Source organism: Propithecus coquereli, unplaced genomic scaffold (genome assembly GCF_000956105.1).
Source record: "Propithecus coquereli isolate 6110/MARCELLA unplaced genomic scaffold, Pcoq_1.0 Scaffold120, whole genome shotgun sequence".
Classification (NCBI taxonomy): domain Eukaryota; kingdom Metazoa; phylum Chordata; class Mammalia; order Primates; family Indriidae; genus Propithecus; species Propithecus coquereli.
Genome location: NW_012136081.1, coordinates 5,849,853 through 5,862,412, shown reverse-complemented (window position 1 = coordinate 5,862,412; position 12,560 = coordinate 5,849,853). Strand labels below are relative to the sequence as shown.

The following is a 12,560-nucleotide window of genomic DNA, read 5'->3' as shown; positions in this document are numbered from 1 at the left end:
GGGGCTCTGGGGACTTTCTTCCCCAGAACACCCCGAAGCCGGGAGTCCTGGAAAGTCAGGCCCCGGGACTCCCCGGCCTGGATCCCTGGGGGAGGTCGTGTCCCAGCCGTGGCCCTGGGGCTGAGCCGGCCCTGTGCCCGCAGCCCCCACGGTGCTGGTGGACGTGCAGGAGATGGAGCCAGTGATGCAGGAGGAGATCTTCGGGCCCATCCTGCCCATCGTGAGCGTGCGGAGCCTGGACGAGGCCGTGGACTTCATCAACCGGCGGGAGAAGCCCCTGGCCCTCTACGCCTTCTCCAACAGCAGCCAGGTGGGGCTCTGCGCGCTGGGCGGGGGATGGGCTGTGGGGGTGGGTGTGGCTGTGCCCCTCCAGGCAGTCACAGGACTTCAGGGCTGGTGGTCCTCCTGGCTCTGCCGCTGCTCTCCGTCCCGGGAGCAGCTGGGCCTCGCCCTCCAGTCACACCCCCACCTGGGCCTTCAGTGGGCAGCTCCGGGGGTCTTCTCCAGGGTCCTGTTTGCCCTAGGTCAGCCCCCTCCTTCGTCCCTCCTCACACACCCGAGCCTGGTGGCCGCGGTGACCCCTCCTCATGCCTGGCTCTGGAGGCACTCACGACATCTGGGGAGTGACCTGGGGTGGGGACTGACCAAGACACACAGCTCTGAGGATGAGCCCTGGCCCCCCGACCCCTGCTCACGCCGCGGGGGCAGCCTGGGAGCCCCCAGATGAAGATACACTGGGAGGTACTGCGGTCCCTGCCCGCCGTCCCCGGCCCTCTCACCCAGATCTCAAGAGATCCCCTCCCTGTTTGAACAATGTTTTTTTAATAAACCTTTTACTGGGGAATCATCTTAGATTTACAGAAAGATGCAAAGATAGTGCAGAATTCCTATATACCCCGCATCCAGGTTCCCCGTTTGAGGGCCCTTACGTTGGTCTAAGCTAAGAAAGTGGCGCTGGTGCGTTACTGTCAACTACACTCCAGGCTTCATTCAGATTCGGCCGGTTTGCCATGAATGTCCTCCTCCCGCCCCAGGATCCCAGCCAGGATCCCACGATGCACTAACCACGCCTCGCAGCTGGAGAAGTGCTGGCCAAGTCTCCTGTACAACGTCCCCAAGCCCAGGCTGCCCGGTGTTTCTCACGATTAGACAAGTGTTACAGGCTTTGGTGAGAATACCGGAGGAAGGGCTGTCTCCTCGCACCATGTCAGGGGTCCCGAGACCCACCCGCCACGGTGAAGTTAACCTTCCCTGCTTGGCCAAGGCTATGTCCCAGGGGTCTCCACCCGGGAGTTGCTACGGTTCCCTGTCTATGCTTTGGAAGCAAGTTCCAAGTCTAGCCACTGCCAACAGTGTCACAGCTCTATCTGCGGAGGAGGGAATACCCACGTACATTTTTTTGGAATCCTGTAGAAAAGATTTGTGTCTTGAATTCTTTATTTAGACCAGCATGGCCTCATGCATGTTTGGTTCTCTGGGTTATAATCCAAGGCCGCAAGCTTTGTTCCAGGCTTGGCAGCGGGAGCACCTGCGTTCCTGTGCCATGTGCTGGCCTTTGGGTTTTGACCACTTCCTTTCTGGTGCTGCAAGAAGCACCAGGCTCATTTTGTATTTCTCGGCTCAATTCTAGAACCAGCCACTCCTCCAAGGAGCCTTGGTTTATCTGGATACTTTGACCTTTAGAAAATGCTAGAGGTTTCTTGGGGTAATCTGGCTTCACACTTTCCTGACCGCCATCCTAGGACCAGAGCCACATCCGAAACACACACTGCACAGGTGACTTGCCCGTACTCCCCGGGAAGCACCCTGACGCTCTGTGCTCGGTCTGCTACTGTCGTCGTTGGTAATGCGGGTCTCGCTGCGCTGAAGTGATGTCTGAACCTGCTGGTGGGGGATCCAGTCTACCCACCATCAGACAAGCCCTGACCCAGCTGTCATCTGAGGGTCACAATGATTGGAACTAAATATAATGAAGTTACTTGTGCAGTGACTATTTAGTACCTATAGACCGAAGTAGGAAGTCCTTTATGAAGTCAAGCAAGGGCCAAGCTCATGTTCTAAAGTGCAAATCCGACCGCACCATTGTGCATGTCTCATGTCCCCAGTGTCAGACCACACAAGGCCCCCGCCTCTGCTCTGCCTGGGGTGCCCACTTTGTCGGAACAACTCCTCCCCCGTGTGAGGACTCAGCAGGCACATGATGTCCCTCCCCTGGGACACCTCCCTGACTACCCGGCACCGCACAGCTGCCACTGCACCCTCCATGTCGCCAGGTGACACTGGGTTTCCTACCCTCCCCATTGGGCCTGAGAGTCTGTCTCCAGCACTCTACACGGGCCACACACAAGCAAACACTTGGGAAACACGTCCCAAGTTGGGGGCTTGATGAGGGGCTGGAACATAACCACCAAACCCGCCTGTCCCACCACGCCCCCCTTCAGCCGACACGGTGGCCTCAGACCCTTTCTGAAACAAGACCAGTGTCACTGAGCTCAGCCCGGACAGATCCTAGCCCCGGGGCCAGGCTCGCACACGTCCTGCTCTCTCCCAGGTGGTCAAGCGGGTGCTGGCCCGGACCAGCAGCGGGGGCTTCTGCGGGAACGACGGCTTCATGCACCTGACGCTCGCCAGCCTGCCTTTCGGAGGAGTGGGTAGGTGCCAGCTGACCCTGGCCTGCTTCCATCATTCCTGAATGAATCACGACAGTGTCACTTGCACATGTCCTCACTAAAAAATGTCCCAGCCCAGCCTCAGTGTAGAAGGACAAGCAAGGGTGCCCCTCCTCACTGCCAGCGTCCCACACCAGCACCTCCATCCTGCCCCTCTCCCCAGTCTGAGGAACCTTCCAGACCCATCTCTGCATTGATACAGAATTTCGGGCGGGTCTTTTAAAGAACATAACTGATTGCCCTGCCCGCCATGTTGCTGCTCGAGTTTCTCCCCAATAGCAGGATGACTTGGTCAGCAGAGCCATCTGCTGTGTCCTCTTTGCTCCATGGCTGCCACTTCTCTAACGCCTCCCCCATCCCTGAGTCCAACCCTTGGTATGTCACCCCTTCCCACCCCGTTGGTGGTTGCTGCCCACTCCCCTGCCCTGGGGAGGCCCGGGTGGGCGCCAAGGCCACCCTCGCCCCCAGAGCAGCCCTGATGCAGCTGCACAGTCCTGGCCTCTGAGTCAGGAAACCTCAGGGCTGGGCCCAGCGATGCTCTGACAGGCTGTGCCACCTGGGGTGACTTCCCCTCTCTGAGCCCGCTTCCTCTTCAGTGAACAGGTAGGGCCAGAGCAGGTGACTCGAGGTCCCTCCACCTGTCCACACTTGGCACCAGAGTAAAGGACCACAGGGCCTGGCAAGCTGCCCCAGAGGGGCAGCTGTACCATCCCTGGAGAGTGGCCAGTGCCACAGGAGCCCCAGTGGGCTGCTGTCCCTGGCTCTGGAACCCCCTCCCTCTGGCCTCGAGCCTCGGCTCTCACCTGGGTCTCTGCGCCAGACCCTGCCTAGATCCCCGTCCAGTCCCCAGCCCTGCTCATCCCACCTCCTCTGCCGGGGAGAGGGCAGTGCTGTCTGTGGGCAATCTGACCCCGCCGCCCCCTGAGGACAACTTTCCCCAGCTCCCAGTACCCCGGGCATCAAGCCAGGCCGACTTAGCTCTTGGAGCCAGCCCTTCCTGGTCTGGCTGTGGGGTCCTGCTCCGGCCTCCCCCCACTTCCCTGCCTGAGCTCTGCTCAGGTCCCTAATATGCCAGGCATCACCCAGCTCTAAGCTCCCACCCACCCTCTTCATGTGGTTCACTCCACGTCCCGTGAGCCTCACTCGCTGCAGGAAGCCCTCCCCGATTACCCCTAACTCCACCCAGGTTGTGTCCCCCCTGGGTCCTCGCTGCCTCCCTACCTAGACGCTGAGGACTCCTAACAACACAGTGCTTACTGTGTCCACAGGCCTGAACGCTCCCTTAATCCCCGCTACACCCAGGAGGTAGGTGTCATTGTCACCCCATGGCACAGGGAAGGAGACTGAAGCACAGAGGCACAGTCACTTGCCCAAGGTGACAAAGCTAGTTCGTGGCAGAGCCAGGATTCAAGCCTGGGCAGCCTGGCTCTGGAACCCATGCCCTCGACCACTGCCTGCCTGTCTTGTCCCAACTCCTGATGTCCTCACGCTTACTGAGCTGGTGCCAGGCTTAGGCCAAGCCGTTTACCCACAATGCCTCGTGATTAGCCACTGGACAGACGGGGAAACTGAGGCCCAGAGAGGTGAAGCAGCCCGCCCAGGTCCAGGTCTGACATCCCCAGGACTGGCCCCTGAGGACCTCACTCCCTGTGTTCTGTGCTACGGTGCAGGTGCCAGCGGGATGGGCAGGTACCACGGCAAGTTCTCCTTTGACACCTTCTCCCACCATCGTGCCTGCCTGCTACGCAGCCCCGGGATGGAGAAGGTCAATGCCCTCCGCTACCCACCCCACTCGCAGCGCAACCTGAGGGTGCTGCTGGTGGCCATGGAGGCCCGCTGCTGCAGCTGCACACTGCTCTGAGCCCGGCCGGCGCTCCCCAGGCTCCTGTCTGCGTCCTCCACCACCGCTGCCACTTGGTAGAGACAGGGCCTGGGCTTGAGAGCACGCAGAGAAGAACTGCCAAGGCCACAGACCAGTGCTTGCCCTCCTCCCTCGGCCACCCCCCAACTAGGATGGGCCGTGGGGAGGGGCATGGGAAACAGTGCAGTGCCCCACCCCTCCCTGCACGCTAACCATCTGTGTCCTGGGAGAAGAGGGCAGAGGCCGCACTCTGAGCCACTGCCTTCCTATGGAGGGCGCAGCAGAGGGGCCCTAGCTTCTGGTCCAGGCCATATGGCGGAACTGCTGTGACCCAGGCTGGCCCTGCCCTCTCTGGGCCTCAGTTTCCCCATCTATGCAGTGCAGATGACTGACAGTTGACATCTCCTGAAACTGTCGTGACGATTAAATTAGGGAGCTGCTGACCCAAGGTCCAGGTGTCCTCTTTTCTCGCTCGGGTTGGGAGAGCTGCCTCCCTCTTCCCTCCCCCAGGTCAGCGGGGATTCCTGCAGCAGCACCTCCAGGTGGGCCTTTCAGAGCTCCGGACCCCTTACCCTCACCACGTCCCACCCTGGACTCATCCTCTTCCCCATCCTGCTTACCCTCCTGGGGCCCATGGACTCAGCCGCCAAAGCCAAAATCCCAGGCCTCCTGTTTGACACCGCTTCTCACGTCCCAAGTCCCATCTTTGAGCAAGTCCTGATGATTCTGTACCGCCAAGGGATTTCCCAGATCCACACCCGAATCGCCATGCCCACGGCCAGGGCCGGTGCGGCCACCATCCCCCGACCTCCCTTCTCCCCAGGCCCAGCCCCCTCCTCAGGGCACCTGCTGATCTTCCCAAAGCCTGCTGGGACCATACCACTCCTCGGCATGAAATCCAGGGGCTTCCTGTGGCCCACAAGTCCCAGATCCTTAGGAGGCTCTGCCCATGCTCTGGGGACGCCGGTCACCAGGCTCCTGCCCCTTCTGCCCGAACTTGGCCTGTCCTTGTCCTCGTCTAGTGTGCATGTCTTCTTTGTCCAAGTACCTCTGTACATACGCAGGACACGCCTCTCTGCCCTTCCTGGCCTGCCCAACTCCTACTCACTGTCAGCTTAAACATGACCTTCTCCAGGAAGCCTTCCCAGACCACCACCTCCGTCAACACACGCAGACTGCGTCAGGGGCCGCCTCGGCGCCGCAGCCTCCATCACAGAATTCACAGGGCTGGTTGAGAGACTGGGCTCCTGAGTCATACAGATCCAGGTGCAGATCAGGCGGCCGCACCCCGCAGCTCTACGGCCCAGGGACAGTTACTAAATACGTCCATGCCTCACTTTCCCCAACTGTAACGTCATACTAATAAAGTCTTGTAGCTCCTCCTCACAGGGCTGCCGTGAGGATTAAATGAAGCCGCATATGGGCAAAGCGCTTGCGCGGTGAGTCGCTGCCGGCCGTGATTCTAATCGCTGTCGCCGTCAGTACCGCTGTTACCACACGCCCCTTATCCACGGCGCCCAGAGCGACCCGGAGCCGCTTTCTAAACCAAGCCCCGGATGTCCCGCCTCCAGAGGCTCCGAAGTCGTCGCTTATTGGCCTTGTCAAACAAACATGGCGGTGTCCTACAAAACTTTAAGCACCCCCCCTCTCTCTTCTAGCCAATCAAAAGAAAGATATTTCTAGAGTCCGTATCTGCCGGTAGCTCCATTTGACCAATCAGAGCGTATCATGGAGGGTCAGCTCGGAAAAGCGAAGCCAGCTGGCCCAATGGTAGCGTCTCAGAGCGTAGGCTCCGCCTCTCGGTTGACCTACCCTCTCAGCCAGGGAAGAAGCGGCGGGGCTCAAGGTGGGTATTCAGAGCTCGATCGTGAAGGCTGGGGCTGGGCAGCGCGGCGTCGAGGCCGAGTGTAGTGTCCCTGTTGGCGCCGCCGGCTCTGCGTCGAGCTTCATCTCAGCCTGCTCAGGACCCGCGGCCACTGTCCTTCAGTCGTGTAGCGGGCTGACCGAGGAGCCGGCAGCCTCAGGGAGCATGCACCTCTTGGCTGGGCAGGCGTCTGTGGGGTCAAAGGTCATGCGAAAGGTCGGAGAAGGTGCTGGTTTGGGTGCCTGGGACCCAGTGTGTCTGCTAGAGGTTACAGGTCACTGGAGGGGCACTTTGAGCTCCGGCTAAGTGCCAAGCTCTGGGCCAGTCCCTTGGCATGTACGAACTCCCTTAGTTCTCATGACACCCCCCCCCATTTCACAGGTGAGGAGACTGAGGCCAGGTGACGTCCTCTACCCAAGGTCACGCGGCAGGCTGGGGGCCAGTTCCGAAAGCAGAGCCTTCAAGCTGGGAAAAGAATTTGATCCTGAGGATTATTTAAGCCTTTTTTTGTTTTTTTTTTGAGACAGAGTCTCACTGTGTTGCCCGGGCTAGAGTGCCGTGGTGTCATCCTAGCTCACAGCAACCTCAAACTCCTGGGCTCAAGCGATCCTTCTGCCTCAGCCTCCCGAGTAGCTGGGACTACAGGCATGCACCACCATGCCCGGCTAATTTTTTCTATATATTTTTAGCTGTCCGATTAATTTCTTTCTATTTTTAGTAGAGACGGGGGTCTCGCTCTTGCTCAGGCTGGTCTCGAACTCCTGAGCTCAAACAATCTGCCCGCCTCGGCCTCCCAGAGTGCTGGGATTACAGACGTGAGCCACCGCGCCCGGCCTATTTAAGCCTTTAAGGATTTCTAGCAGGGGAGGGCTGGGTTCTAGTCCTGGCCCATCCCCCTATCTGTGACTGGGGCTAGCAGCAGCTTCTCATGTGTAAGACGAGATGACAGTGCATGTGACCCCACACCCACCGCAGTGCCTCCCAGAAAGTTAACTCTCAGTGCATGATGGTGGTGGCTGGTAGGGTTATTTTTGGTCACACTGGGGAGGATGGAGGAGGGAAGGGAGAGATGGGCAGCAGGAGCTCTGGGAGGGGAGGGAGGAGGGATGGATTTTAAAGGCTTCTTAGGAGGTTAGATAGAACTTGGGGTCCACAGAGGCTCTCTAAACCTTAGCCCAGCTGAGCTGGGTCAGGTTGGAGGGCCAGGAGGTGCCTAACATGGGAACAGGTAGGCCATCTGTGCCTCTGACAGGAGTGGGGTGTTAGCAGGAGACGAGATGACCTGGAGTCTAGGCTCAAGGCTCCTGCAGTGCCAGAGTTCCTGGAGGGGGCAGGAACCAGCCTCCTTCCCTTTTTTTGGGGGGTGGTTAAAATAAGTCTTTATTAGTTATATCTTTCCTCGATGACAGGGTTTAGAGACCAGGTTTAAACTGGACAGCTCAGGCTGCACCACAGAATACAACCAAATGTTTGTTCAATTAATAAATCAGTAGTATAAAAATAAGTTGTAACCGTGGATGTCTTTAAAAGACTGAACTACCACAGCTCTTCTTCTGAACACATGTCCTGGATACTCTTACCAAGAAGGAAAACAAATAAGGTTTTAGGTGTCACATTGTGGGTTTTTTTGGTATTACTAATGACTGCAGGCTTTCAGCATTATGTTCCTCCCTCCCTTTTTATGCTCCCAGATGCGCTGCCTGACCACGCCCATGCTGCTGCGGGCCCTGGCCCAGGCCGCAAATGCAGGTAGGACCAAGGGAGCCTTTCCTGGGGATGGGGGAGCTCAGTCTTCTGGCATGAGGTCGCAGCCACAGAGTGTCATTCTCTCCTTGCAGGACATCCCAGTGGCCGGAGCCTCCACAGCAGTGCAATGGCAGCCACCTACAGTGAGTACAGAGGTGGCCTCTAGCCTCGGGCGTTTCTGATTGTGGTCCTGCCAGAGGTGGGGGAGGAGACCCTTCTCTTAGCCTCAGTTTCCATTTTTAAAATGAGGATGATGATGAGATTGATAGGCTGGGCGAGGTGGCTCACGCCTGTAATTCCAGCACTCTGGGAGGCCAAGGCAGGAGGATTGCTGGAGCTCAGGAGTTCGAGACCAGCCTGAGCAAGAGCGAGACCCCGTCTCTACTAAAAATAGAAAAATTAGCCAAGCGTCATGGTGCACACCGTAGTCCCAGCTACTCAGGAAGCTGAGGCAGTAGGATCTCTTGAGCCCAGGAGTTTGAGGTTGCTGTGAGCTAGGCTGACGCCACGGCACTCTAGCCCGGGCAACAGAGTGAGACTCTGTCTCATGCACACCGTAGTCCCAGCTACTCGGGAAGCTGAGGCAGTAGGATTTCTTGAGCCCAGGAGTTTGAGGTTGCTGTGAGCTAGGCTGACGCCACGGCACTCTAGCCCGGGCAACAGAGTGAGACTCTGTCTCAAAAAAAAAAAAAAAAAAAATTAGCCAGGGATCATGGTGCACACCGTAGTCCCAGCTACTCGGGAGGCTGAGGCAGGAGGATCGCTTGAGCCCAGGAGTTTGAGGTTGAGTGAACTATGATGACGCCACTGCACTCTACCCGGCGCAACAGAGTAAGACTCTGTCTCAAAAAAAAAAAAGAGAAATTGACTATGGCTCCTGGGGGCAGAATCCATCATTGCAGAGGGTGGCAGGTGTGATCTCACTGCCCGCCCCCCGCCATGATGGGGAGGGGGTTGCCGTGTGTTGGCCATCTTCACCAGCCCCCATGCCAAGCCCCTTGCCCACTCCTTGACTCCCCTTTCAAGCCCTGCTCAAATGGCTGCCCAAGCACAGGGAGAAGTGGGCACCGACTGGCCAGGGCCAGAGGCAGCCTCACAGGCCCTTGCTAAGGCTGGGAAAGGTTTGGCGAATGAATAGGCCCCTGGGGAACCCAACTCTCACACCTGGAAGTGAGGGCTAGGCTGCATCTCCCTGAGCTGGATTCCTGAGGGAGGAAAGGTGTGTGTGAGGCCTCCTGCCACGCCCTCTCTGCCCACCTCTCTGCAGAGTATGTGAACATGCAGGAGCCTGAGATGGACATGAAGTCAGTGACTGACCGGGCAGCCCGGACCCTGCTGTGGACTGAGCTCTTCCGAGGTGGGTACTGGGGGGAGGGCATGGGGCAGGCAGGGGTAGTCACAGATGTATAGGGAAATGCTCCCCACCCACCATGCCCCTGCTGCCCACAGGCCTGGGCATGACCCTGAGCTACCTGTTCCGGGAGCCAGCTACCATCAACTACCCCTTTGAGAAGGGCCCGCTGAGCCCTCGCTTCCGTGGGGAGCACGCCCTGCGCCGTTACCCATCGGGAGAGGAGCGCTGCATCGCCTGCAAGCTTTGTGAGGCCATCTGCCCCGCCCAGGTGAGCCCCTGACTGCCACCCGGCCCCTGTCCCTGGAGGAGGGAGGCTAGGTGCTCTGGGCCCGAATTCTGCCCTTGCTTGATGTGTGTCCCCAGGAAAGTCCCTTTCCCTGTCTCAGCCACATCCCCCCATGAATGGGAACAGTGAGGCCTTGTTCCAGAGCATTCTGAGTCAGTGAGTCTGCAGAGTGAAGCTTCTAGCCTGAGCAGGTGTGGGACACACGTGGGTTCCCCCTTGGTGCTTGGTCAGGGGTGTGAAACTGGGGCCTGTGAGCCATGGGGTGGCACGTGAGGCTGTCCACTTTCCCCGGACACAGCATCGGTCTCAGGAGCCCTGCCTGTGTGCCTGTTGCAGGCTGGACCCAATGACACAGTGCCGCAACTGAGGCCTCCCTGTCCCTGGTTGCTGCCCCTTTGAGCTTTTGGTTCTGTTGGTGGGTATTGTCCCGCTGGAGTCAGGCCTGTTAGTGCAGAAACAGAAAGATGTGATTAGAGCTGTGGTCCAGACCCCGGGCTGTGCCCAGCACGACCCCCAGCAGGCACGGCTGTTACTCACTGTCCACACAACGCCCCCCCACTGTCCACACAACGCCCCCCCACTGCCCAGTGTTGCGTGACTCAGGGTGGCTCCTGTCCAAGTCCTAGCTTGTCTCCTGGACCACTCCGGGTCCTCCAGGCCATGGGCTGTGGCCTTGATGTCTCCACTCCAGCCACAGACCAGGAACACATAAAAGAGTCCCCAGACAGCAGCAGCGATGATAGTCGTGGCTTCCAGATAGTGCTGTCTGCAGACGGACTAGGCACCCTGCCAAGCTCATTACTCATGTTATCTCATTTAATCTTTACAACAACCCTGGGACGTAGAGATTATTATCCCCACTTTTATGGGCACAAAAAGATGAGGCTACCAGCCAAAGATCCCACTGTGGGTAGTGGGCATTACACTCTTGGGGCAGGGGAGTATGAGGGTCAGTGCCAAGCACCTTTGAAGGTCCTCCCAGCTGTGGGACGCCCAGGTCAGCCCGTCCTCCAGCTGGCACGAGGCTGTACCCAGGAACTGAGTTGAGGACGTGCCTTTGAGTTTGGGCTCTGCCCCTCACTTCGCTTTGGGAAGCCCCTCAACTGCTCTAAACCTCACGTTTCTCATCCGTCAAGTGGGGATAAGTAGACTTAAGTCAGGGAGTTGTTCAACATACAACACACAGTACAGGCATTCTGCAGATGTTGTAGGTTCGGTTCCAGACCCTCGCAATGAAGAATCACAGGTTTTCCCAGTGCAGATAAAAGTTATGTTTACACTATACTGCAGTCTATTAAGTATGCAGTAGCATTATGTCTGAAAAAACAATGTACACATCTTAACTGAAAAATACTTAAATACTTTATTAGCCAGGCATGGTGGCTCATGCCTGTAGTCCTGGCTACTTAGGCTGAGGCAGGAGGATTGCTTGAGCCCAGGAGTTTGAGGCTGCAGTAAGCTAGGATGATGCCACTGCACTCCAGCCTGGGCAACAGAGCAAGACCCTCTCTCTCAAAAAACAAAATAAAAACAACACTTTATTGCTAAAAAGTACTGACCCGGAGAAATGAAGTGAGCTCATACTCGAAGCAGGGCGGCCATGAAACTTCAATTTACGGGGGAAAAAGGCATTATCTGCAAAGCACAGTAAGACAAAGTGTGCCTGCAGTCTAGTGCTTACTACAGAGCAGGCCCCCTAGGGCTGCGGGTGCTGCACTGAGCAAGGCAGGCGACAGGCCGCCCCTCGCGGGAAGTCTGTTCCCGGGTGGAGATGGCGGCTAACAGCTAGGAAGCAAACCGGGAGAGGCTGATGTGGAGAAGTGAGGGGTGGTGTCTGGGGGAGTCAGGAAAGCATCTGAGAGGTGAGGGCTTCTGTGTAGACACCAGGGGTAGACTCGGGCTCGGACATGGCTGGTCAGTGTGGCAGTGCCCGGTGTCCCCTTCTCCCAGGCCATCACCATTGAGGCCGAGCCGAGGGCCGATGGCAGCCGCCGGACCACACGCTACGACATCGACATGACCAAGTGCATCTACTGTGGCTTCTGCCAGGAGGCCTGCCCTGTGGATGCCATCGTGGAGGTGAGAGGGCCCCAGGGCGGGGGAGTCGGGGTGCTGATACTCCTGGGAGGGGCCTGACACCGCCATCCCTCTACCCCCACCTGCAGGGCCCCAACTTTGAGTTCTCCACTGAGACGCACGAGGAGCTGCTGTACAACAAGGAGAAGCTGCTCAACAATGGGGACAAGTGGGAGGCTGAGATCGCCGCCAACATCCAGGCCGACTACCTGTACCGGTGACGCCCCTGCCTGCCCGGCCCGGCCCGCAGCCCCTGCTGCCCAGTAAAACAGCTCCGACCCCACCACAGCCTCCTGTCTTGAATCCAGCCACCCCGGGGAACGATCCCCAGCCTGCCTGTGTGGCTCCAGGGGACCCATCGGGCCTCCCCAGGGCTGGGCCACGGCCACAGCATCCCCGTCTCCCACACATCTTCCCCAAGGCATGGCAATGCAGAGGTCACCTCAGGCCGGCTGTTCCCACGATCCTGGTTGTCTTGCGGGGGGCCTGGGCCTGCTGTCTCCTGAGGGCCACCCACAGCTAAGACCCTTAGGACTTGGAGCCTCCCCAGGCCTCAGGCTGAAGAGCATCGAGTGGCAGAAACTCAGAAGGCCAAAGCGTCCTTGTTGGGGTAGGAGGAAGCTTGCTGTGGGGCTGACAGTCACGAGGGGGTGACACAGGCCCTGCTGGCCCTGAGTTGGCCTCGCCGCCAGCCACAAGTTCCC

At 58.5% G+C, this 12,560-nt stretch overlaps 2 protein-coding genes across 4 annotated transcripts in view; both read left to right on the top strand.

Moving 5' to 3' along the window:
- Positions 1–4,933, top strand: part of ALDH3B1 (aldehyde dehydrogenase 3 family, member B1) — an 11,538-nt gene extending 6,605 nt beyond the window's left edge. Inside the window, exons 7-9 of the mRNA XM_012665568.1 lie at positions 138–310; positions 2,552–2,651; positions 4,340–4,933. Coding sequence (XP_012521022.1) covers positions 138–310; positions 2,552–2,651; positions 4,340–4,530 — 464 coding nt within the window. The 3' untranslated portion in view covers positions 4,531–4,933. The remainder of the gene's footprint in view (positions 1–137; positions 311–2,551; positions 2,652–4,339) is intronic.
- Positions 4,934–6,268: 1,335 nt separating this feature from the next.
- Positions 6,269–12,140, top strand: NDUFS8 (NADH dehydrogenase (ubiquinone) Fe-S protein 8, 23kDa (NADH-coenzyme Q reductase)). 3 transcript variants are annotated; one of them, XM_012665567.1, is made up of 8 exons: positions 6,366–6,376; positions 6,776–6,794; positions 8,086–8,143; positions 8,233–8,283; positions 9,408–9,497; positions 9,590–9,762; positions 11,731–11,859; positions 11,946–12,139. In XM_012665567.1, the coding sequence occupies exons 3-8, from the start codon at positions 8,086–8,088 to the stop codon at positions 12,075–12,077; spliced, it is 633 nt and encodes a 210-aa protein (XP_012521021.1). In that variant the 5' UTR covers positions 6,366–6,376; positions 6,776–6,794; the 3' UTR covers positions 12,078–12,139. The 3 variants fall into 3 exon arrangements, with proteins under 3 accessions (XP_012521020.1, XP_012521021.1, XP_012521019.1); XM_012665566.1 differs by lacking the exon at positions 6,776–6,794 and having other exon boundaries at positions 6,269–6,376; positions 11,946–12,140; XM_012665565.1 differs by lacking the exons at positions 6,366–6,376; positions 6,776–6,794 and adding an exon at positions 6,588–6,610.
- The last annotated feature ends 420 nt before the right edge of the window (positions 12,141–12,560 follow it).